At 43.0% G+C, this 24,390-nt stretch overlaps 1 protein-coding gene across 4 annotated transcripts in view; it reads right to left on the bottom strand.

Annotated features, from left to right (window-relative positions):
- The window catches only part of SYN3 (synapsin III), a 245,530-nt gene that overhangs the window by 5,494 nt on the left and 215,646 nt on the right, over positions 1-24,390 (bottom strand). For all 4 annotated transcript variants that reach the window (XM_038155135.1, XM_038155134.1, XM_038155133.1 and 1 more), the window contains 6 exons: positions 22,488-22,630; positions 17,046-17,120; positions 13,609-13,711; positions 7,675-7,809; positions 2,652-2,736; positions 1,357-1,654 (listed from right to left, as the gene is read on the bottom strand). In XM_038155135.1, coding sequence (XP_038011063.1) covers positions 1,357-1,654; positions 2,652-2,736; positions 7,675-7,809; positions 13,609-13,711; positions 17,046-17,120; positions 22,488-22,630 — 839 coding nt within the window. The remainder of the gene's footprint in view (positions 1-1,356; positions 1,655-2,651; positions 2,737-7,674; positions 7,810-13,608; positions 13,712-17,045; positions 17,121-22,487; positions 22,631-24,390) is intronic.

Raw genomic sequence — 24,390 nt, 5'->3', positions numbered from 1 at the left:
CTGAAAGAGGGAACAGAATTCAGTCTCAGCAGGAGAAGGGAATTCAAAGCTGGTTACTCATGCTTTGTGTTTCATCACACAGACAAATGCTAGGATAAAAGGATAGGTTGGCATGGAAAATATCCATGTGCTAAGACATCCAGGAATGGGGGAGGTGAGGCAGAATGAGGCATGAGCATGTGGCTCAGTCCAAACTTGTAAGTGTTGATGAAAACATCTGACAAGAAATTGCTGTTTGGTGAGGCTGTTGCCGTTTGGTGAGGCTGTTGTGAGAAACCCTGAAGTAATTTCACTACTAATACAGGAGAAGGGATTAATACTAGGGGTCACCTGTCTTTCATCAGCCTTACCAGGAATGATGGTGTCAGCCTTTCAGCTGTGAGAACCCCAGAGGCTGGATAAGTTGGTATCCAGATCCCCTGCAATGTGTGCTGTTTCCTGCCCTCTCTAGCCTGTCTGCTCTGACTGTCAACTCTCTAATGTGGATCTTTGGGTTGACCACACTGCTCCTGCTGGCTGTGTATCTGCTAGTGGTCAAGTTCAGATCAAGATGTGCTTTTGAAGTAAATGTCCCAGTTTTCCCTGCTACCATGCTTAGTTTCTTCTGATCAGTTATAGGTATCCAGCACAAAACCAGACTGGAAAAAGTATCTGAAATCTGTACAGTGTGGTGACTGCATCCTTAGCACCAACATTTTGATCCTTAAGTACACCTCTTTTAGTTTGCCTAACATGATCACTGAAAGCCTGTTCTAGAACATTGCTCCTCTGCTTCTCAGAAATTGTCTTCTTATTCCTAGCCTATGTATTATTCTGGCCTGTTCATACCAATTTGCTTGTGTTAACTTGTCAGCCTCAGACCTTTTCTTGGTCAGTTTTCCTGCCGTGGTGCCAGCTAGATATTCTCCACAAAGGGTGACAGCAAAAGCTGCTTCCAAAGACCCACAACAGTTCAGCAGTGTGCTCTGCTCCAGAAGAGTGCTTTCACATACAGTCACCATCTGGAATTTGATATACATGAATAGGGCCACTTCCCCCTGTCTCCCCTGCCTTTTTTTTTACCAAATGCAAAAAGAAACTTTGTGGCTCCTGCACTTAGGAAATAGTGAAGGAATAACCCCTGGTGAGCTTTCTGGCCAATGTTGTGCTGTTTGCAGCCTGTGAGGATTATACACCCTGCTGGGAAAGCAGCGGCTGTGTTGATATGGCTGGAGTAGAGCCCACAGTTGTGCTGGCCCTTGTCCCTGGGGACTGCTGCTTGACAACAGGTGATATATTCTCCATGTCATCTCAGGATACTTTTTGGACAGACTTATTTTAATATCTACAGGTACTAGGAATTTGTCAGAGACTTACTTCAGATGTGGGTGTGGGGTGGTTTGCTGCTTGGACATTTCCGTGGGGCTCAGCTGGCTGGGAGCCCGGCCTTGGGCAAGAGGCCGAGGCTGCTGTGGAGAGAACGTGCCTGCCTTGGAGGCCTGGACTGGAGAGGAGCCAGTTGCTGATCGCACTTGCTGTGGAGATCCAGGTGACCTTTGCTGCTGAGGGGAAGTAGACTGGGGACTCTGGGGCTGCTGTCCTTGAGGAGACAGCCGCTGCTGTGGGGGTGCATTTGTTCGTGGAGGCTGAGATCCTTGTGGCTGGCGTGGTCCACCTGAAAGAGACATGTAGACATAAATGTGTGGAAGTGCATGTGGTGGGCAACAAGCATGGAACATCTCTATGGAAGGATGGGCTTTGCTAAGAGGAGAGACTCTTCAGAGTAGCTTCATAGAGAAGAATATGGCAAATCCTCTCTTACGGGCCTAAAATTGGTGTGATTCCCTTCTCTCTAGAGTTGTCCATTTCTCTACCTTCTTCAGCACTAAAGAAGTTCCTCCACTCTTCCCAAAGGGAGTCACTTCAACCTGCCTTACTCTTCATGTATCTGGTGTTTCTTATTCTTGGTGAGCACTTCCTGCTTGGGTAAGGAAGAGTCACTGGAGAAGCAACTGTATGGGAAATGTAAGCTGACCCTGCTGGTTTGGGTCAGCAGTTCCTTCATGGGCCCAGCAGTTTGATGTGAGACATTCCATCCTATCACTCTCCACACCTCTGTTCCAGAACCATCACCAGGTGCCTTCAGTTGCTTTGGTAGCAGACTCTCAGAATGGAAGAGGATGTGGAAAACAATTGGGCATAACATAAATTGCTGGACATGACAGATAATACTGTGAAAACCTGACAACAGTTGCAGATAGTGTTATGAGGTCTGGCTGGATTTCACAGGTGGTCAGGGAATTTATGTGAGAAAAAGTTTTACAGAGAATTGGAGTACTGGAGACAGATGGAGAGTAGTATCCTGCAAGGCCAACAGCTCATACCAGTAATAGTATGGAATGCCAAGATTACATAGAAATGCTCAATTTTGGATGCAGCAAAACTGTGACCAATGAGGGAAAGATAATTAGAGGAGGGTATATTGAATTTTCATCCCACTTTCTGAGCTTCTGTGGAATATGACAGTATCTGCTCTAATTGTAGACTGAATTTGCTGCCTGCTTGGCAGTGAATTGGAAAATGAGCGAAACCTTTATCCTGATACCTTTTATTTAGAAGGCAAACTGGTAGGAATCAAACTCACCATTGACATGGGAATCAGAGAACTGTACCTTGTGGAGGAGGTCGTGGTTGTGACAGTTGTCCAAGTGCAGGTCCAGTCTGAGATTTCATTGACACTGGCTGAGCTTGTTGAGGCTAGAAGGGATAAAAGCCAGTCAAGTTAATACAGAGTCCCCAAAGAGAAGCCCTGAGGTAATACAGGAACTGTAGAGTCATGAAGTGTTCCTTAAATACACACTCACACACATGCAGCATCTGGCTGCAAAATCTCATGGGACTAAAAGGGAGAAGTGAGTCAAAAAGAGCATAGAAGTTGTTTGCTCACAGGGAATAACAATGAAATGAAAATTTAGAATATTTTTAGGCAATCAGGAATTACCAAATGTATCTGGCCCGAGGGATTCTCTTAGTCCCATCTCTTATTTTGGACAGTTGCCAGCAGCAGATGTTCTGAAGGAAGGAGGGATGAACCATGGAAATGTCTATGGAGTAATCATCTCTGTACCCTAAGGGGGTCTCCTCTTGATTACTAATAAGCATGGGTCAGCTTCAGCCCTGAAACATGAAGCTTATTATCTGCTCCACAAAATCTTTGCAACAGTTTCAGATATTTTGTTTTGATATTTACTTCTAGATCCTTTGAGTCATGCTTACCTTTCAGCCTCATTGTCTTTCCTTTTCTTACCTCTGTTGCTTTGTTCTGAGTTTTGAGACTAGTTCTCATAACCTGCCCATGCTAGGCCATTCATTATTTTGCAAACCTTCACTGCCCTCTCTCTCATTTACCTCCTTTCTAAAGCCAAGAGACTTTAGAATCCCTCCAGTCCCTCCATGGGAATATTTCCAAGCCCCTAATTGTTTTCATCACCAACTTCTCTTTCCCAGCTTTGTAATTTCTCCTGCAGATGCCAGAGATCAGACTGCTTACATTTTTCCAGATGAAGCAATATCTGGGTTCTCTGTATACATTGCCAGTTCATTTTTCCTGCGTCCCAATTTCCTGCTTTTCCCTTGTCAACACAACCATAGGCTGAGCAATGGTTTTCATTAGCCTGTGTGCAACAAAGTATTTCACAAGGGAATGGCTGGTGTCACTTGAAAGTTCTGCACATTGTTTATGCTCTCCCTCTCTCTACCCCCAGCTTAGCTTACCCTTCAGTCTTCCATATGGAGTTTCATTTGCTGTTGTGGTGACTGAACATACATAGCTCTGACAGATGTTCTTCACTGCCATCCCTGGTCCTGACTAATGCATATAATTTGGTGCCATCTGCTCTTCTCTCTCACTGTTTAGTCTTTTTGACAGATATTTTAATAAACAAGATTAAGCAATGCAGAGCTGCTGCACAAAGGGCTGGTCCAAAGTTAACAAAAGTCTGAGTAAGCCTATTGCACAAAATTGTTTATGAAAACCAGGAAAGCTGGAGACAGATAGGCTGGTACATGCTGGATTACTTACATGCAGAACATCATGATAAAAGGGTCTTCAAGGCTCCTGGAAGGTCAGGAGAATGAGCTAAGTGATTCTGGAAATGTGAAGAAATGTTTCATAGTTGGAAACATTGAAATTAGCTTCAATTGACTAACATAAATGTGATGAAGTTGCCAGTCCATCTTTTATTTATCTGGGACTTGCAAATGGATGGGGAAGGAAAATCTGAGAATTTTCCATTCATGGCTTCTAGCCCTACATAGCTTGGGAACTAAACCTTGCCATGGTGTTGATGGAAATTACCTGTTCTAATTCTGTGAGATGTCTTGATTAGACCAGGCAAAGAAAAGGAATTGGGTCTCCTATTCACCTCTACATCCTTTCCCTACAGTAAACCGAGGCATCTCAGAAATAAAGGCAAAACAGGTTTTTGAGGCTGAGAGATGAACGGGTGAGAGCCAGCCCAGAAGGTCTTCTGGTGGTGGGTCAGAGAGGCAAGGACAGAACCACATTGCAGCCATGACAACAGGTTTCATGTTGAAGGCATGAAAGCAAAATTGTCATTAACATCTTATGCTGTCCTGGGCTCAACCAACCCATTTGCCAACATGGCCAGGTGCAGTATCCTTGAAGTATCCCCTCTGCTAACTGTTTGCAAGAATTAAAATCTCTAATATCTATATCTGAGGTCAGCTTCTGCTACACAATAAAACTTTACCTTTTAGCCCCTCCATGCTTTTTTTTTATAGCTTGTCTGTTACCTTCCTAAGGCTTTTTGACTAGCTACATCATTCTGACTGGTTGCCTGTTATCTACCACTTAACGAAATAATTCCCAAAGAAATGAAAGGAAAAGAATCAAAAGGAAATGAATAGGACATTTTTTCTTCTTCTTTGCAAAAACATCATGTGGTAAATGCCCTGAGCTGTGTTTTCTGCTGGTTTATTTATTCTTCTGTAATATTCTTTAAGTTATCATTTGAGCTAATTCATAAGTCTTAGCCTTACTTGTCTAAATTTTTCTACATTACTCTTACAGCTTTCAAACCACATATTTTGTATTTGTTTTACACCAGTCCTCTGGAGCAGTAACTATTTCTAATGATATCACACAGGTTTTTTGGCAGCTTAGTCACTTCCCAAATTCAGTTCATTGGATGCGGCCATCTGGAATTGGGGGCTTAATAATTTTTTTAAAATATCAGTCATCACTGATTTAATAACTGTTTTTTGTTCTTTTCTGTGTCATTCTGATCAGGAAAAACTATAACAAAGTAAAGAAGTTCCCCACTTTCAGCAATTACATTTACTAGAGTCACAATGCTGTCTCTGTTGTCTTCTTTTCCTCTCTAAACTTTGGATGATCCATAGAGCCCACCAATTGTTTGATAGGGTTCTGTTTTCTGATAAACTCAAATAACTTTTTAAATTCTTTCCTCTATCTGCTCCTCAAAATTAATTTCTGTCCTTTTTACATTTCCTTTTATTACTTGTAGGATGCCACATAAAGGTCTTCTTAAATGTCAGATTTCCAAATTTGAAAGACTTTTTTCTCAGTTTGTCTTAAATGTCCTTTCTGTCATTTAATTCTCCAAGTTTATTTCTAACATTCTTTGTTCAGGAGCAGATCAGAAATGTATATATGCATTCTGGAAAACAGTGGTCTCTCAAGTAGCATTTATACAGTTTTACTGCTAGGGAGTTGATCAATTTTCTTTTCTCACGCTTGTGTCATACCCTTAATTTTTGATACCACATTTGTCCCTTGGACATTAAATCTAATTGTACACACTCGCTATCTGACTTTGTACCTGGATGTTTCTTATGGCAAAGTCAAGGTGTTTTTACCTCCCTCTAAATTGCTGTCCCCCTGTGATATTTGACTTGCTTCTTGATAGCTGAAGTCTCACATGGTTGTGACTCATTACTTTTCCATCTCTGTCAATTCTGTGCACTCAGTTTCATAATTTCTCAGTTTTTCTCATTCCAGAGACTAGTATAGAGAGGTCCAATAATAAGTATAGGTATTCTATTCATACCCATAGGATATCCAAGGGTTTGCATCTCTATGTCTTCAGTACTGCTGCCTTTATATTCAGAATTGCTCTTTTATTCCTTCTGTGGAAGTCTTCATCTGTAGTTCTAATTCTGCATTTCACCAGCCTCATATTTAATTCTTTCTCTCTCGACACTTCTAACTGTTATAACATTATGTTAGTAATGCAGCATGTACAATTTTTGGGATGTTTCTGGCACCAAGCCCTTTCTCTATTAGTAAAACGCTCTAGTTAACATATTTGTGGGTTTAGTTTTCTTGATTATATATACAGGTCATTCTAGGTTTTATTCCCGATGAAAACCATTTTCTTATTTGACTCTACTATTTGACACCCTATCCCTTCAAGATTTGTTTTGTTCTTGTTTTTGCCTTAATTTAGGTCTGTTGTAATCCAATCCAATCTAATCCTGTGCCCGTATATTACAGACATGGAAAACAGATGCATCTGTCCATGTCCTCAGTATCTGTTGGCTTGCCCTTTTCTCTTAGTTCATGCACTCTGTATCTTGGCTATTTCAAATGGTAGTTCTTGATTCCACTTTGTAAATGCTATCTCTTCTGCGCCACTTTGCCTGCCTCAAAGCATTTTCAGTGTCTATTAAATGTTTACTCCTTCACTCTAGCTAAAACTTGGAGTTAACCCGAATACCCTTCATGCTGGGTCCGGGTTTAGCAGGAGTGGACTGTCATATGACAAAGGCAGAGCACCATTAAGTGCCTTCTCCAATTTTTTTCTCAAGTGGAATTGAAAATTGTACCAGTGTGTTGCAATCAGTTTTGTCCCTCAGCTTTTTACTCTCTTGTCTCTTCTGTTGTACAGATTCGTTGTCCTCAAACCTTCACACTTGGCTCTCTGTTAGATACTGAAAGAGGTGTAGCAAGTGCACCTGGATACTCAGGATCTGTTCTGGGGTGTTTCATTTATATTTAACTGCCTCTGGGAAATGTGGTAGTAAAATTAGATGCATTGGACACTCAAAATGGATGTACACAAGAAGAACTAAAGGACCAGTTTAAATGCAAAAGTAACAGGTTCTTATATGAGTTCAGCTTCAGTAAAGCCTCCCCTTGATGAAGGTGGCAAAAGACATCTCTGAAGAAGAAACTGCAGTAAGGAATGGAACAAGTCTAGCTGAGAATCCCACTTTCTGTTCTTGAAAGCAGAAAAGGGATGCAAAAACTGGAATGAAACCTGAGGGATGGTGTTAGACAGAAATGAAACTGGGTTGTGGGAAATAGATTTGTAGAAAATTCTGGGTATTAGAAGTACCTCTAAAAATGCCCGTCTTCAGTGTGAATCAGTGAAATTAGCAAGTCAGAATGTCTAGATGCATGGACATGCTATTGGTGTGATGTCATATTTATCTGGAAGGAGAGTAAGGGAGAGAGATGTGCTCCTTAGGGGCTACGACTTCAAAGTGCCTCTGAGAATCTCCTTTGGAAGAGCAGGAGTCAGTCTGTCCAATACACTCTCACATGGAACTGTTCAACTCTCTGAGATGTCTGACTTTCTGACACACTCAGCGAGGAGAGAGAAGGAAAGATGGTCAGGGAAATAACTTGCTCGCAAGGTTCACTCATACCCAAGGCCTCAGCGGTGATGGTGTAGATCCAGCAGTGACGACAAGTTGAGTCATTTTGGAAACAACCAGATCAGCTATAAGTTGTCTGTCCTCTTCTATGTGCTCCCCAATCAGGGGCATTGAGCTGTCCATCACCTGCCACAGGAGGCAAAAACAACAGTTAGTAAGGTGGTTTCCTGCGGGCAGATGCCTGTTTCAACTCACCTTTTACATTAACCTGTTATGTGTCTGCACATCCTTGTCAATATCTACAGTCACCACTCTCCTCATGCTGAAACATGCTTGACTTTTCCAGGTATGGGATTTTGCTTAGAGATTTTTGGAAATGTGCTTCCCCCAACTCTCCACCTTCCTTCCCTTCACAACCTGGGAGCCAAGCCAAGAGGTATGGTGGCTGGAAGCTTTCTAAATTGACTTAATACAAATTTTCTCCCTCACATGTCCCAAGGAGATGCCTCTGATGGATAAGTCTGGCATTGTCCCACAGTACTTGGGGGTGACATTGCAATTTAAATGGCCACAGGAGAAGAGAAACAACATGTACTGAAGCCTGAGGAGATGAGAGCAACAGGGACTGGAGGAAACCAGGAAACATTTGGGATTAATGAACACAAAGCACTGCACCCTGAGAGGGAAAATAAACACCATAGATGTGTAATGAATAGGATGTCACCAAACTGGCACCAAGTACAGGAAAATAAACTTGGTCTCTGCTTGTCTTCTTGATAATGCTGTGATACAACTGCTTCCCAAGCAAGTTCTACAAATCTGCTGGGGAAAACTGGGAAGCAAGACTGTGGGGATGGGGGAAGGAAAACTGTCAAAGGGTCTTTGAGGTAAGAAATGGCCTCACAACAATAATGCTGAAAGCACAGCAGACCCTCAGCTGTATAGCAGCCCTGAACATGATTTTCAACAGTTCATCATAAATCAAGTGTTTTGCAAATATTAGCTAAATCCCACAGGAAGAGCTGTACTCTGATGAAGTTAAGATTCAGCTGGAGTAAATATAATAGTACCAAAATATCATGGTTGGAAGAGTTTATTTTATTTTGCTTTTATTTTTAAAGCAAACATTAAAATCCCTGGAAATGCAAAGTTGAAGGCTGAATTGCTCAAGAAAGGCACTGACTCATGCTCAGATAACAATCTGAAGTGCACTCCACCCTGGCAAGGCCGAAAGAGAATGCTCTTGGAGGGAAATGGAAAATTTTGCACCCTCTTTTTTTAGATTTAAAGTAGAGGAAATCCGTAAGGTGAGTTCACTGAATTTGTATTTTGCTCTTTTCTTGCAGCATAATGGTTTTGTTTATTTTCCACAGTTGTCTTCTATGAACACTAGAAAAGCTACCTAGAAAATTTTAACTAAGGTACACATGGAAAGGGGGTTGATGTTTATATCCATGGCCTACTTGGCCCAGGGGGCAAAAGGAGAAGGTTAGAAAATTATATGTCAGTGTTTGGCTAAATACACAAGGTGGTTTTTTCCTTCCACTATCCACTTAGCTGTTCTTCCGTTGAGAAATGAGGTGAGGAATGTGATGCTTCCTAACAGTGTCAGGGGATGGCCAATTCCCACCTGGGTCTCACGAGCCAGGGGCTCCTGGGGGGCCTCCAGCGGGTTCCTGCGCAAGTTTCCCTTTTCCCCACTCCTATCTTAAAAGGAAATGTGGCAATTACAGTTCCCGAGAGAGAAGCGGTCTCCCGCGTCCCCGCACGGCGCGGTGCGAGGGGCCGTGTGACCGACCACTAGATGCTGCCCTTACCCCGCCTAGAATCAGGCGAGCCGCGCTCCCGGCTCCCGCCTCCCTGGGAGTCACCGAGACACGGCTCTGCTCAAAACACCCCGAACCCCGCTTGTTATAGAATCGTGGAATGGTTTGGGCTGGAAGAAAACTTTCAAGGCCATCCAGTCCAATACCCCTGCTATGAGCAAAGACATCTTCAACCAGATCGGATTCCTCTCGAGCCCCATCCAGCCTGACCCTGAATGTCTCCACAGATGAGGCATCCACCACTATCTGCACAGTAAAAAATTTCTTCCTTATATATAGTCTGAATGTACTCTCTTTTAGTTTATAATCATTTTTCCTGTTGCAACAGACCCTGCTAAAAGGTTTGTCCCTTTCTTATGGGCCCCCTTTACATACTGGAATGTGCTATAAGATCTGCCCTGATCCTTCTCTTCTCCAGGCTGAATAACCACAGCTGTTTTGGGAGCTGACTTCATAGGAGAGTTGCTCCCGCACTTTAACATCTTCACGACCCTCCTCTGAATCTGCTCCAACAGGTCAATTTTTTTTCCTGTGCTGAGAACCAGAGCTGATTTCCCCATCTCAGGGATTACTTTTTCCTATTTCTATAGCTGCAGTGGCAGAAGACAAAGATGGTGCTTTATAAACCAAAGGCTCCAGGGGGAGTGAGCCCTGGAGCAGGTTCCACCTGAACCAGTGAAGATGCACCAGGGATGAGTCTATCTGCTGCCCCGATGTGTAGTATATGGCAGGGGAATGTGAGATGCGAGAAACAGCAAATGTGAGATGTGGGAAACAGCAAATACAGGACTGAACAATCACATGCTCAAGGGAAGGCCTTTGAAAATGGCAGTGATTTCTGATATCAGCTGGTTGCCACTGAACTGAAAAGAATAATGAGATGTCACCTTGCCTGTCCTCCAGGAAAGTGAATTGGTCTGGAACTGGGCAGATACAAATGCTAATACTGAATAAATCAACTGGCTGAAAGGAATATGTGAATTACAAACAGATTGCACTCATCCCTTCCTGGGCGATCACAGAACAGCTGGGCAAGACAAGAAGATGTCCACACATGTGGACCCAGCCTTTGTAACTGCCCAAGGTTAGAGGCTGCTGCTGGTGCAGCTGCTGCTGCCTGATAAGGTGATTGAGGAGTGAAGAAAAAGTGCCCAGGCAAAGAGACTCAGGAAAAGATCATCCTGGTTCTCCCTCTGTGCCTGTCTGATGCAGAAGCCTGGACTTGTGTTTTCACACTCTGATGTGTGAGAGTGGAGTGTTAGATGATTTTGAGGGAGGGAGGGAGGGAGGGAAGGAAGGAAGGAAGGAAGTGTCGGAAGAAAGGAAGGGAAGGAAGGGAAGGGAAGGGAAGGGAAGGGAAGGGAAGGGAAGGGAAGGGAAGGGAAGGGAAGGGAAGGAAGTGGCGGAAGGGAAGGAAGTGGCGGAAGGAAGGAAGTGGCGGAAGGAAGGAAGTGGCGGAAGGAAGTGGCGGAAGGAAGGAAGGAAGGAAGTGGCGGAAGGAAGTGGCGGAAGGAAGGAAGGAAGGAAAACGATGATTTGACGTATCAAAACAAATAATAGGCACTGCTGAAGAGATGAGCAGGGCTCCTTGCAGGGCAGCAAGGAGCACGTCTAGTAACATAGCTTAGCTGTATGGCAGTCAGGGCTTCTCTTATTCTTCCAGGAGGAAGAATAATTCATATGGACCATTTTGCTTGCCCTCTGCTTATATTTTTCATCTTAGTAGAGATGTAGAAATGGGATAGATTACAGAAAAAAAAAAAAAAAAGGAAGCAGAAGATTATTAAACCATACATGTTGCTGATAAAACTCTTTAAAGCAGAGGAAAAAAAGAATTACCAGCATTTACTGTTAAATTCACAATCTGTTTCAATATGAGCCATGAAAATGGTACATAAGTGTGCTAATGCTCTGAAGGCAGAAATGTAACAGATTCTGTTGTTTGTCATGGGAAAAGAAAAGAAGGTGAAGTTCAAGTAAGAGCAAATACCATGTGTGCAAGATTATTCTTGTGCTGTTGATAACTCATCTGTCTTAATCTAATTTATTTTGCAACAAACCACTGTGATAAAACTCAGTTCATAGAACTGCCCATCACTACTTCTGTGAATCTTACCTGAAGAACTATTTTGTGAAAATTAATTACTGCCTGCAACTGCATTGTGCAAATTCCTTGTTTGTTCAGCCCATTTAGGCATGCTTTCTTGTAAAGTGTCACAGCACACTATTCCTTCTTACCAAGAAAATACAATTGTCACTCTGTCAAATAACTTTTTTCTCCCACTATCAAAAGAAAAAATCAAAACAAGGGATCAGTTTCAGACCAATAAAAGTACCCCAGGATGTTGGCTGGAGGCAATTAATTACTTGTCAACATCTCCCTCAGATCTGCATAAAAAGGTACCTGTTTGGCTTTGCTCTGCTCCTTATATTGCACTACTCTACCCCTTTCCCAACAACATCCATCAGCCTGGCATCTGAATGCCTGCTAGATATTGGTATATCAGGCCTGTTCAATCAGGTTCTCCACTGTGATAATTCAGCATGACCCATGTGAAACTATATTGTGTTTCTTCTGATTTGTGTCGTATTAGATGCATTGCTGCTTACCTTGTCACAGAGAGAGAAGCATAAGCATGCATTTCTCTGTGTGCAAGCTGATGATGGCTGTTAGGGTACGGATGTGCTTTTCACCAGTCAGTCACACATAGTGGCAGATGTGAAAACCCAGAGTCATACCCAGACAGAGCCATATAATCTTTAAGCCCAGAACTAGCAGTGTGTGCACGTACATAGGCTTATGCACGAGAATATATGTAGGGATATGAAAACCACATATCACGTCTAACCATGTGTGGACAAAATCCAAATGTCCTTACAGTTGTCTCTAGCAAGGCTGCTTTCTTGCTCTTTCTTTCCCAGCTGCAGGAGCATATAGATTTAGAAGTGCACAGCAGGGAAACAGTCTGCTCTAGGGGATGCTCCTCTAGGTGCTGATGAATTGCATACGGGAGCAGACCCATTAACCCTGGCCCCATCAATTCAGGAAAAGACAGAGGCTTGCCAGCATTTGGTTGCTGGCAGCATGCTTCTATCACATGGCCTTTGACAGGTCACTGCTCCCCTCCCTGGGGAGAGCAGATACATAATGCAGGAATGTGCAGTCACTGGAGGGCTCATGTGGTTCTCATCAGCATCCCAGCTCTCAGCGGGTGTGACTGCTCTCCCACACATAGCTTTTCAGTGTGTCAGCATCCCTGTATGAAGCCAATAGGCTGGCTCTGCTTGCCTTCCTCAGCTGGCCTGTGTTGGTGGAGTTTACAGCGGGTCAGATGTTGTGTCTCCTCAAGTCACATACTGACAGAGGCACCTGCTTACTTGCTGGATTATCTCTCCTCCAGGGCATCTCTTCAGTTTCCCACTTTGATTTTCCAGACAGCTTTTCCTTCTCTGCCTTGTTAGGATGATCTGAGGATCCTATTTACCCCACCTCCATATCTGCCTCCTGGCCTGGGAAGGAGCAAATTGAGCTTTAGCTCTCAGAGCCACAGTCTGTCCAGCCCTGAATACAAATTGTTGTAGTACACATTACCCAGAGTAACTTTGTGGTGCTTTGTCTTGATGGCCTCTTACTGTAGTGAGCACTGTATGCATGAAAGATTTTAGAAAATACACCTTTCTTTTTTTGTTCTATCAAGATGCTCCTGTTGCTTGTGAACCTTTTGCTACACTCTCACCATTTATTTTCCTCTTTTAAATAAGGTGCAACTTGGATTTTTGTTTGAAAGTCCCCTTAAGAGTGATCAAATAAATGTTCATTCAGAGAGAAATTGAGATTTTTAATGAACTGAATCATCTGCCGGAAAGCTGAGGTGGCCAAGCACTCTGTGGCTCTCCATTTCCTTTCATGGTCTACACTGAGAAAGGAAGGCACTTCAACACTGACACTTTGCTGTGTATCTGCTAGTTTGGCTGGGGCTTTGAATCAGTTCCTAACATATCAGTGGCCCATGGCCTGAGGATGCAGGTGGGCGCAGAGGAGCAGAGACTGCAGGAGCATGCAGGGTTGGGGCAGGCTGGTGCATGTGAACTTCAAGGCAGAGTGCTTGCAGATACACTTCCCAAAGGAGACTCACATTCCGGTTGCCCATGCTCTCACCTCAATGATATAGTCTTTTCCATCTTTGCTGTGGACAGCTTTGACAGCACAGATATCCAGACCTCCAAACATTTCTGCACAGGCATCTGCCCAGAGTCGGTACCTGCAGAAACCACAAGAGCATGGCCTAGGATGAACTGGGTAGTCCACCAAAACCAGCCACCCACCCTGCTGCCCATAGGAACACAAAGTGATTTGGGAGGCCTTATTACAAGGTGTCCTTCGTGTGTTTTGCTGGGTCCTTTACTCCCTCTCTTGACTCCTACTTGCAGGAGAGGAAGTAAAAAAAAAGAATCTTGCCTAAAGTTTCCCTTCATTTCAGATTGATTCAATCCTGCCCTCAAAACCACCTTAAAATGTTTCTTTCCCTCCTTGGTATTTACATCAGATCTCCAGTTGGTTGTCATTCAGCCAAGCTATAAATATTTAGCTCATTTAATCCCCCAGTAGTGTTGGCCTCTCAACATTTGTATTGGCTTTGCCTGAAAGCCCTCCATTATGCAGACAGCTTTCTCCTGATAAGATGTCCTGGACATTAGGACTGGAATAGGATCAGAAAGTGAGTGTTGAATTTAGCAAGGAGTAGCTATCCCCTCTCTGATCTGTAACGCAGTAGCGCCTGCATTTTACAATTTACTTTCAATCTTATCCTTTTACAGTCTCCTGCTTCCTTCTATCCCTTGGGTGTTGTTCCTAGTCTGGCAGTCTCATCACGTGGACCAGGCACTATTTGTTGGAGGGAGACCTTCAGGTTGCAGCACTTTTTCCTATCCATCCCAGGATGGGAATGTGAGCTGGTGGCCCCTTAGCTGTCCTGGCGTCAGAGGAGGAGAGAGAATGACAAGAGGCATATTATGGGGGGACCACATCCCTCCACTGTGCAAATGAGGAGGGAATGAGGCAGCCTGGTTTTATTTCCTGTGCAGCTGTGCTGTGGTCCGGGCCATTTAAATAAAAATAATAATCTCAGAAAAGCAGATCTGTGAGCAGGACTATGACATGATGCAGATAGGGGAGGGAAGGCCACAGTCTCATGAAAACACTGATATTTTGCAGACCCTACAGGGCCTGGGGAAAGAGCAGTTCTGGCTAAAGAACAAATTTACCCTTGAAGCCAGCCAGAGTCCCCATATCTTGACAATGTAATGATGAACTTGTGTGAACAAAATGTCTCTCGGAAGAAGAAAAATTATGACTTATATGACTACCGGTGTTCTTTTATCCCTAATGAGGAGACCAAGTGTGTTCACCCTGGACCCCTAAGAAAGACAGTGTATGAGGAGGCATCAGTAGCATAAGGAGGAGGAGAATTATGGACTGCATGAATCAAGCAGGAGGCACAGAGAGCACCCCTCACGCACTGCTGTGGCCCAGCATCCAGGGGTACCATTGTGGGAACCACCTCTCTTCCTGAGGAACATCTCTTGGTGTCTGGGCTTAGCAGCCAGGGAATTGTTGGTCATGCCAGAGACTCTGATGGCTGCATATCTTCAATGCTTGTTGGCCGTAGGTGAGCACTGGCAGCATCAGGGCCGCTGGGCTGTAATAGGACTATTATAAGGAAGAAGAGCATATTTATGTACATGCACCAGGTGTTGCATTTTCAGAGGATTTACTCTCATTTCTGCATTTCTCGAACATTTAAATTCTTTGTACTTATGTTCAGTACAGTAGGTACTTCAGGTTGCTCCTACTCATCAGAGCATATGAGCACATTCTTGCCTTGTTTAATGCACTGGCAACTCACAGATTTCAACAGGGTTTGTTGCATTTATGGCTGAATAAGGCTGGAGTGGTTAATTGTGGTACAATTAACTAAACAAACCTTCAAAATTCAGTGTTGCAGCCTGGCAGGAATCTGGGTTTTAGTCCTACAACACTGCAATAAGGTAATGTCCACCCTTCATGTGTCCAGCTTCAGCTGTGTTATAAACAGCCAGGATGCATCATCATGTCCACTTCCCACAGTACTATTAGGGCCTTGCAGAGTCACCTTCAGCATCTGATTTGGGGCTTGGCTTCCCTGTTTCACAGAACTAAAGGTGCAGAAGGGTACTTAGATGGCTGCCTGCACTACTCTTGTGTTCCCAAGAGGAGACATTTCTTTAATCTGGTCTGAAAGAGGACAGAGATTTGCCCTCTCCTTCAGAGCATCAATTTCTGTGCTATGCTATCCTTACTTTAAGAAAATATAGGAAATGTTTAAAGAAACCTTTTAAGCTATAATTTATTTCTTACAGTATCATACTCATAATGTAAGTAGTGAGAAATGCCTATTAACAGGCTTTCATAAATTTAAAGACCCTATGTTCTTTCATTTTTTCATCTTTAGGATGAAGAGGTGTTCAGCTTGTGGGCAACTTCTTCCAGGTCTGTAACAGTTAAGGAAGGAGAGTGAACATCTGCACTGCAGGCAGGATAGTCTACAACTCTACCAGAAAAATATCAGTGGTCTGCTAACTGAAAAAGGTGGAAAACTACATAGAACTACATAGAATTGTTGCATGTTTTTCTCAATAGCTCATTAGGTTTTCTCTGAATGTTCCTTTTATTGTCCTTTGGACTTTCTCTAGCTCCTTGCTATTTCTCTTCAGTTGTGGTGCCCAAAACTGAACAGAGTCAGAATTAATCATGAACCTGACAAACTGGAGGTATAATCTGAAAAAATTTTAAATTCACTAAGGATGAATGCGTATGTGTAATCTATGGATTTTATAAATCTATGAATAATCTACTTAGATGGGATGGAGAAAAGTGATGAAAACAAGTGTTAGTTCTGCAGGATAGCAGTTATAGCAAAGCATGTTACCATGAGTCCACAGTGTCAGGCAGTTGCAGTATTAGCAAATATCACAGTGATTTGAATACATGAAAGTGGCATTTGCAAATCTTAGTCTGTAAGATGCATGAGGGAATTCTTTCTGCTCTATTCAACAGTGAGAAGACCTTAACTTAGACAGTGGCCACTTTTGTGAGCCTAAAGCAAAGAAGTGCTTTCAGCCCTTCAGCTGACAGCTTTTTTCCTCTGTTAAGCAGAAGAAAAATGCTTTTTCTGCCTCTTGTTAGCAATATACTTAGAATAACCTCATGTTACTTTGTGTTTTGTGCTTTGACCTTTCTGATTTTATCCCTACATGTTTGTACTAGTGTGCTTGACCTAGCATGCTGGTCTTGTTTCCTGTGGTTGCATTCACTAAAGATCTAATGATTTAGCAATGTTGGTTTCTAGCTGTACTTTCAGTCTGTTCTTCAAAATAGGACAGTTTGCCTTTGTGTACTTAGTGTTTTTTTAAGAAAACAGTCAGTCTTTTAAAGTCTTTATCCAGCCTCCCAGGAGACCTAACTTACCAGTTCTCTCAATGAACCAAAGTCGGAAATACAATTTCTCCCTTCTAACCCAAGAATAGCCAATACTGTCTTGAAACACTCTTTCTTACCTCTCTGTCATTGCAATCTGTTCTAGCATCGCAGAACCTGTGTTTGCCTTCCAGTTTCCAGAGATGGAAGTCCTCCTAGGAAAACAAACCAAAAACATAACCTGAACATGAAAATAGACTCCTGACCCATCCTCCCACATACTGCAGTGCTCATTCTTGACTCTGTGCTTGTACAGAAGGGGATGAGGTGAGGTTCTTCCTCCCAGAAGCCTTTCCAAATCCTTCCTGAACAACACTCCATACAGGATATGTTGTTCAGATTCATGAAACACTGACTGAGGATTTTAGGCAGAGAAACCTCCAAGGAATCTTGAGCACACATCAGGCTCTGTGAGTACTTTCTTTATACATTAGACATAGGAGAGCTGAAATGTGTGTAAAAGATCTCTAAGATAATCACCCTTATGTTCTGCAATGGGTAGCATCCTCCATCCATGGAACAGAAACTCTCCAGGCAAATATTTACTGAGCAGCTTCACAAAATATCAGTTCTGACATTCTAGGTCTACCTAAATTTGATATCAATTGTACTTCTGTGTCCACTTCAATTTGATTTCAGTGATGTTGATGTCATAGAATATATTATCATACTGTCTTTTCACTGACTTTTCATTGACTTTTCATGGCAGCTCACTGTATTCGGACTTTGAGAATTTCTTATTTCAAAAGCTTTGGAGCTTCATTAGCTGCAACTGATAGTTATTTTCCAAAAAAGGTACTGTTGCTAGAAAATTCTGGGTTTCACCATCACTGTCAGGGGTGAAAATTTTCCTTTTCTTGACCTTAGGCCCAAGGCAGACATTGGACAGCCTGCTCTGACAACACTCCAGATAACCTTTCCACAGTGCACAAGCCAGGACAAATCAACAAGCTGACAGGATACATCCAGGAAGCCTCTCCACACTAAAGAGATTTATGAGAGGAGTATGAAGTGTGATCCAACACTTCAATATGAAGTTGTGGGAGCCCTTGCTGCCAGTTCTCTCACATTTTCAGCAACATGTACAAAATACACTGAATTTGCAAAACTAAATTCAGTAGTGGTAATACTGATGTCGTGCTAGACTACAAACTTGAATCATTATAGCTGACTACCTAAGGCTCCCCTTTGCTCTTGTGAGAGACACCCTGGAGTGCACAATCACACATACAAGAGAAGGCCTTTGAAAATGGCAGTGATTTCTGACATCAGCTGAAAAGAATCATGAGATGTCAACTTGCCTGTCCAATTCTCCTCCAAACTGGCGTGTTTAGTTGCTGTGAAATTGAAATTGTCTTTGTCACCATGTTTAATGGACTGGACTGGACTGGACTGGGGGGCTGAAGGAGCATGATTAATGTGTTGAATAACTCTGTTGAATAACTCTTTTCATATAGTTGACTTTTGGGCCTGTTGCCTTCACCCATCATCCATTCTGCTACCCTACTTCCTAAGCAAAAGAATGGATTCTTCCTCCAGCTTGGACTGTCATTAGCCCTTTAGCCTGTAAGATCAGTGTTCAGTCTTCAGCCCTTCTTTCTCTTTTGATATGGGATTCTTAGGATTATGTTTTTCAGTTCTGCAATGGGAAGAACCACTCTTTGCTAACATTTATTTTTAACAGAAAATTGTCCTGCAGTGGCAGAGGGCATCCAAAATCCCATTAGTACTGGTGGGAACTCCTGGAGTCTCATTAGTGACAAGATGATTTGACATTAGGGTTTAGAAAATGTACCTGGCATACCAAATGTAAGCAGCTGTGTTGTCACTAAGAAAATTAAACCACAGTTTGACAGTTTTACAAGGAAATTTGACATGGGAAAGCTCCCAAAATAAGAACTCTGCACAAGCCATTGGGCTGATTTGTTGGACTTGTTTATGCCTATCCAGCATGAGCCAATTTTCAGCATAAGATTTAAAATATATCTCTCTGCTGTATTCCTAACTTTCCTGTTAGGGAACCTTGCTGTTTTGAAATGGAAGAGTTTTATTTGAAGGCCACTGGATCAGACACCAAACCCTACACCATAGCCTCTGTCAAGATCACTCCCTTCCAAGCAAGTCTGAGCCATTCAGGTGTCAACTGTGACCCCAGACTTACAGAATCACAGAAACACTGCATATTCTCAGTTGGAAGGGACTCAAAAGGATCACTGAGACCAATTCCTGACCCTGCACAGCACCATCCCCAAGAGTCCCACCATATGCCTGAGAGCATTGTTCAAATGCTTATTGAACTCTGTCAGGCCTGGTGCTGTGACTGCTTCCCGGGGGAGCTGTTCCAGCGCCCAGCCATCCCCTGGTGAAAAACCTTTTCCTAATGTCCATCCTAAACTTCATTTGACACAACTTTAGGACATTCCCTTGGGTCCTGTCACTTGTCACCAGAGAGGAGAGATCAGTCCCTGCCCCTCCTCTTGTCCTTACGAGGAAGTTGTAGACTATGATGAGGCCTCCCCTCAGTCTCCTGCTCTGCAAGCTAACTAGACCAAGTGACCCCAACTGTTCCTCATACAGCTTCTTTTTTGATTTTCTTTTTTTGTATTTCCTATTTTGCATGAAGTGAAAAAGGAGACTTAAGACAAAAGAAATTTTCTAAGGATGTCCTGCCTCAAACCCCATTTCTCTTAGGGACTGAAAGGCTTCCAACCATCCTAAACATCAGGGGGCCACACAGTGTACAGTCAGCATCTTAAAGAGATCAGTTGCTCAAACAGATTTGTCACCACAACACCTTCAGCATTGTTTAGGAGAAGTGGATAAGCAAGCAGATCAAGAGCTCTTGGTGTCCCATCTCAGTCTATAAGTCGCTCTAGTTTAGACACAGTTGATGTGGTATGCCCTACAGAGCACATTTAACTGATTTGGAGGGGACAAGTCAAAAATCCCACTCATGAAACTACAAAGGAAGGGTATTATCCTCTTACTAAGAGCTGGTGGCAAAAATAGCCCATGTCTGAAAGTCAGTAGCTGCTGGCTTAATTCAAAGTGAACAACATTTCATGAGTCTAAACTGGAAATGATCCTGCTGTTTGCCTCCAGTTGGGGTGAGTGTGGAAGCATAATTTGTGCCCCTATTTCCCCTGTAACATGAACTGTTTTCATGTTTTCTCTTTACCAGTATTACAATGGCAGTAAAATAGACTTGGTGGAATTTTAGGCACGTATCATATGCTGCTTATCTGCTGTTTTCAGACTGGCTCAAGGCATGGATAAAGTGGGAGTTTGTTAGCAGTGTAAATGTAGAGTCACTGCACTGAAGCCAATGGGAAACCAAACTGAAGCCTTGGGCCATAGGCTGGAAGGAAGTGCATTGAACATCTGGGGCAGGGAGGAATGCATGACTCACCCTGCAGCATCCTCCCTTTGGCAGATGCTTGGTGCAAAGTAAACATATTCTGGAAAATTTCTGTGCAGTCTTTTCTCAATAGAAAAGGGGTTTTTAAAGTCTATATGTGTGGTGAAGGTATAAAATTACTGAATAGATTCCATGGCTCACAGATCAAAGCCAGTCGCTTAGTATGACGCTACAGCAGATGCTGGAATTACTTTTAAGGCTGAGATTTGCTAGCATGACTAATGGTTTTGAGTCTCCTATTTGGGACACCAGTGAGAGCTCTGATATTTTGGGTGCTTTTACCTCTGTCCTTGGACATATTAGGGACTTATACCATAGAAATAACCTATTCTGTCCAATGCTGGGTTGGAAAGAACAGTCCCTGGTGGGACTGACTGTACCACTCTTCCAAGCTCACATCTGTAAATGGCTCTCTCAATCTAACTCAACCTCCTGTCCTGGGTTAGCAAGTCACTGGGTCAATCTTGCTGTTTGCTTTCTTTGCTAATGAGCTTTATTTCTCATTAAGGTGTTCTCTGTTCATGACAGTTTTCACATTAAAACATTTTTTCTTTAGCAAACAATTGTTTGTGCAGCTATACTCCCAAGTGGGATTACGTCTTAGTGTGACTGCTTTCTTTCCTCAATCATCGGGTATTATTTCTGATCCCTGTTCTGGATGAGGGCATGGTGAGTGCGAATAATAAGTGAGGAGAGAGTATGGTCAGGCTAACTTGGCCTTTGTTTCAGTTAGAGGCAGTTGGGGAGCAGGCTCTGGAGCCAAGGCTGGGTGTGTTGGCAGGAATAGGAAATTTTAATTGATATTTTAAACCTTCTTTCCTTTGGCCAATTTGAGTCAGACTCTCAGAGATGTTAATGAAGTATTAGGCAACTGTGCTATTGTTGACCTGATTCAATGACAAATAAATTTTCTTTCATTGAGATGACATGAAGTAGACAAGTGTCCCCCATGTCCTTCTTTCCCACGAAGAATGTAACTCAGTCATTATCTAGTTTTCCTAAACATCTCTGTTCTAGGAATCCAACTGGGAAATTTAGGCAGTTATAGCTGAAAAATATGTGATTGTGTACATTTGATTATCTTGCTTAACTATGTTTCAGCAGAACTATGGCCTAGAGGTTTGCAGACATGGACCCAAAAGTCACAGTGTTGTAGGTGTTAGGTAACATATGCAATTTATCTGGCAACCTGAAGAATGTACTGCTGGAGCTGACTACTTTTCCAGAATTCTGTGGTTGGATGAGGAGCTTCTGGAGAAGCTGTGCTGTGTGTTTTTTTCATTTACTGGTTTGTAGTAAGAAGAAACAGGTGTCTTACTGACTCATGTGGTTACATCTCTACTTGAGCGTAGTGACTATTGAAGTTTGGCTGAATGCTTTTAAAGACTTTTAAACATACCAGTGTTAAAGATTGCTGTCATGCCACCTCCCTCACTACCCCACAGGGCAGGGAGTAGCTTTGGGGCACCCATAGCAATGTTTCACCTCCTCTCCCTCCTTTGTATGTGTCAAGGAGCACACATGCCAAATGCCCACAGAAACTCTGTGTGCAGCCCTGGCTGAGGCCATTCACACCCTCTGTGCCCCTCGTGTGATGTGGTGCTGTGATCTACAGCTGGGGAGAGGATAGAGTGCTGCTGTGGGCTGAAAGATGGGGTGCTGCTATGGCCTGGACACTGTATGTAGGACTCCAGGAGTTGCAGCTAGTTCAATCTTTTTTATTTTTTTCTCCAGGTGGAAAGTGGGTGGGTTCAGTTCACACTAGAGGGTACTTGGAGCTGGAGGATTTTGCTGGAAAAAATGAGCCCTTCAATAACAGGATGGAGAGATGATGGCCAAGCACAGTCATTATAGTGGGAACTAACTGAATCTCAGAAAGAGACAGACAGAGATTTACATTCCAGAAACAATGACCTGACAGTGACTAATAGAGAAGATGATTGGTGGATGAGGGATCTGGGCTCAGAGGTGAGAGGAAAACAGCAGGGTTATTCTTCAAGGAAATTAAGTCAGCTACCTACTCCTGCCCAGAGCAGACACCGACTCAATCATATCCATAGCACTGTCTCCTCCCCGTCTCACTCTGGCGTAGCCATGCACTCACATGTAAGCCTTGTAGTTGCTGCCAATTTTCTGGATTCGGATGTCATATTTGGAGTCAATGAATGGCTCGGTGGTGGCATAAGTTTTTGCCATGGCTACTATGTTGGCCATGTCCCGGAAGTCGTGCTGGTTCTCAACTTTGACCTTGATTATCAAAATCCAGTGAAAAAGAGACAAGAGCAAAAGAACATGAATACTTTGTGAGTAGAAGTCATCTCTGCACCTGAATAGCACAATGTTTATTATAAATAGCACAGTTAAACCCCATACAGACACAGCTGAGGACAGAGCAAGGCTTCTGTGATTCAAAGAGAGAAGCTTCCCAGAGCAAACCAACCCAGACCAAATCCATCCCATTCTCCTTCCTCATGCACCAGCCCTGGTAATCCTGGCACCAGAGAGGCAGCTAGACCTTTGCCCAAGTGACTCTTGCTAATGCTCTTTGTTTTTAGGATGCTTCAGAAAAATATTCAATCTCTTAAGAGGTATTACTTCATTCAAACTTTGCAACTGCTGTTTCCCATGTTGGGATGGATGAAAACAGAGTATTTTGGGTGGTCAGGAAATACAAACCAATTCCAGGAAATCAACATGAGAGCTCGTTGTCTGTCACCTCTAGCCTTCAGTTCCCTGGCATTTCCCATTAACCCACTCCAAACTTTCTTTGAGGAATGTAGGTTTCTTGACTGGACATAAACCCTGAAGGAAAAGGATGTCTCGGGAGTTTTTGACTCTTGAGGAGACTTGTGTGAGTGTGGGGCAATGGGCATGTGGGTAGGACAGTAGGTTGAGTGTTAGACTTGAGTCTCACTTGGAAACAAATGAGCAGTTGAGACCTATGAGCTACAGTTTTTCTGAGGAGATGGCTTTTCACAGATCTGTATTAAGTTATGGGAAATGCTCTGAATCTTAATTAAAAAGAAAGTGAAATGAGGGATGACCAAAACAGTTGAAGTTCTAATGATATACTCAAACCTCTACAAAAGCTCATTGATTTGGGAAAGCAACTGAACAAGCAGGTAACAAGAATACAGTGGACAACTTCACCTCACTCGTGTCTTTAACCATGGCCTTTAGTGGCAAACACAGGTTTGGTGCATCACAGAAACCTGTACGAGTCTTGTTCCTTAGGGATGGACATTTGCAGGGAGGGTGGATTAATTTGTGGAAAAAAGACCGCAACTGTATGAAACGGATGAGCAAGTGAATGACTTTCTTTATGTTATTACCCTCACTTTGTCTTTTGGAGATGCTTTGAGACCACAGCTGGGGTTGCAACCCTGCTTTGCTAAGTGTGCACTGACGGGTGACAATCCATGGGTCTCTTCTCCAGAAGAGCTTTCCAGCTGTGTCACTGTGTGTTAAATGAGAGTGATGCCAGACTCCGTGGAGCCAGCTAAAGGAAGGACATGCAATGGTATTTGGTTCTTCTTTGCAAAGAACAAACAAGTGGTTTTATGTATCTGCTTTCAGCCATGGGAGGGTGGGAGACATCTTCACTCAGGAACAAGGAACAAGCTTGTTGCTGACCTGTTTTACTCTGTTTAGATTGTTTTGTGTAAGTGCCAGCTTACACATAGAGCACATACAAAGATTTGGCCACATCCTGTTGCAGAAAAGCTTTCAAAAAACCGAACAGTTGTGGGGAAGGTGAAAAGTGCAACCAGTTTTACCCGTGACCATTTCTAGATGCCTGAATAGGAAAAAGAACTCATCTTTGCTTCTCTTATTACTGACCAGCAAATACCCCTCGTCCTTCTCCCTTTTCCTGTGGTGAGGGCTGTGCTCTCACCATCCAGGAACTGCTGAGGAAAGGAGCAGAGGACAATGACAGTCATCTGTGGGAAGGTACAAAAAAAAAAAAAAAAAAAAAAAAAAAAAAAAGAGGAAATAACAAATATAAA

Source organism: Motacilla alba, chromosome 1A (assembly GCF_015832195.1).
Source record: "Motacilla alba alba isolate MOTALB_02 chromosome 1A, Motacilla_alba_V1.0_pri, whole genome shotgun sequence".
Classification (NCBI taxonomy): Eukaryota; Metazoa; Chordata; class Aves; order Passeriformes; family Motacillidae; genus Motacilla; species Motacilla alba.
The sequence above is the reverse complement of the archived record's forward strand: the minus strand, read 5'-3'. Positions and strand labels throughout refer to the sequence as shown.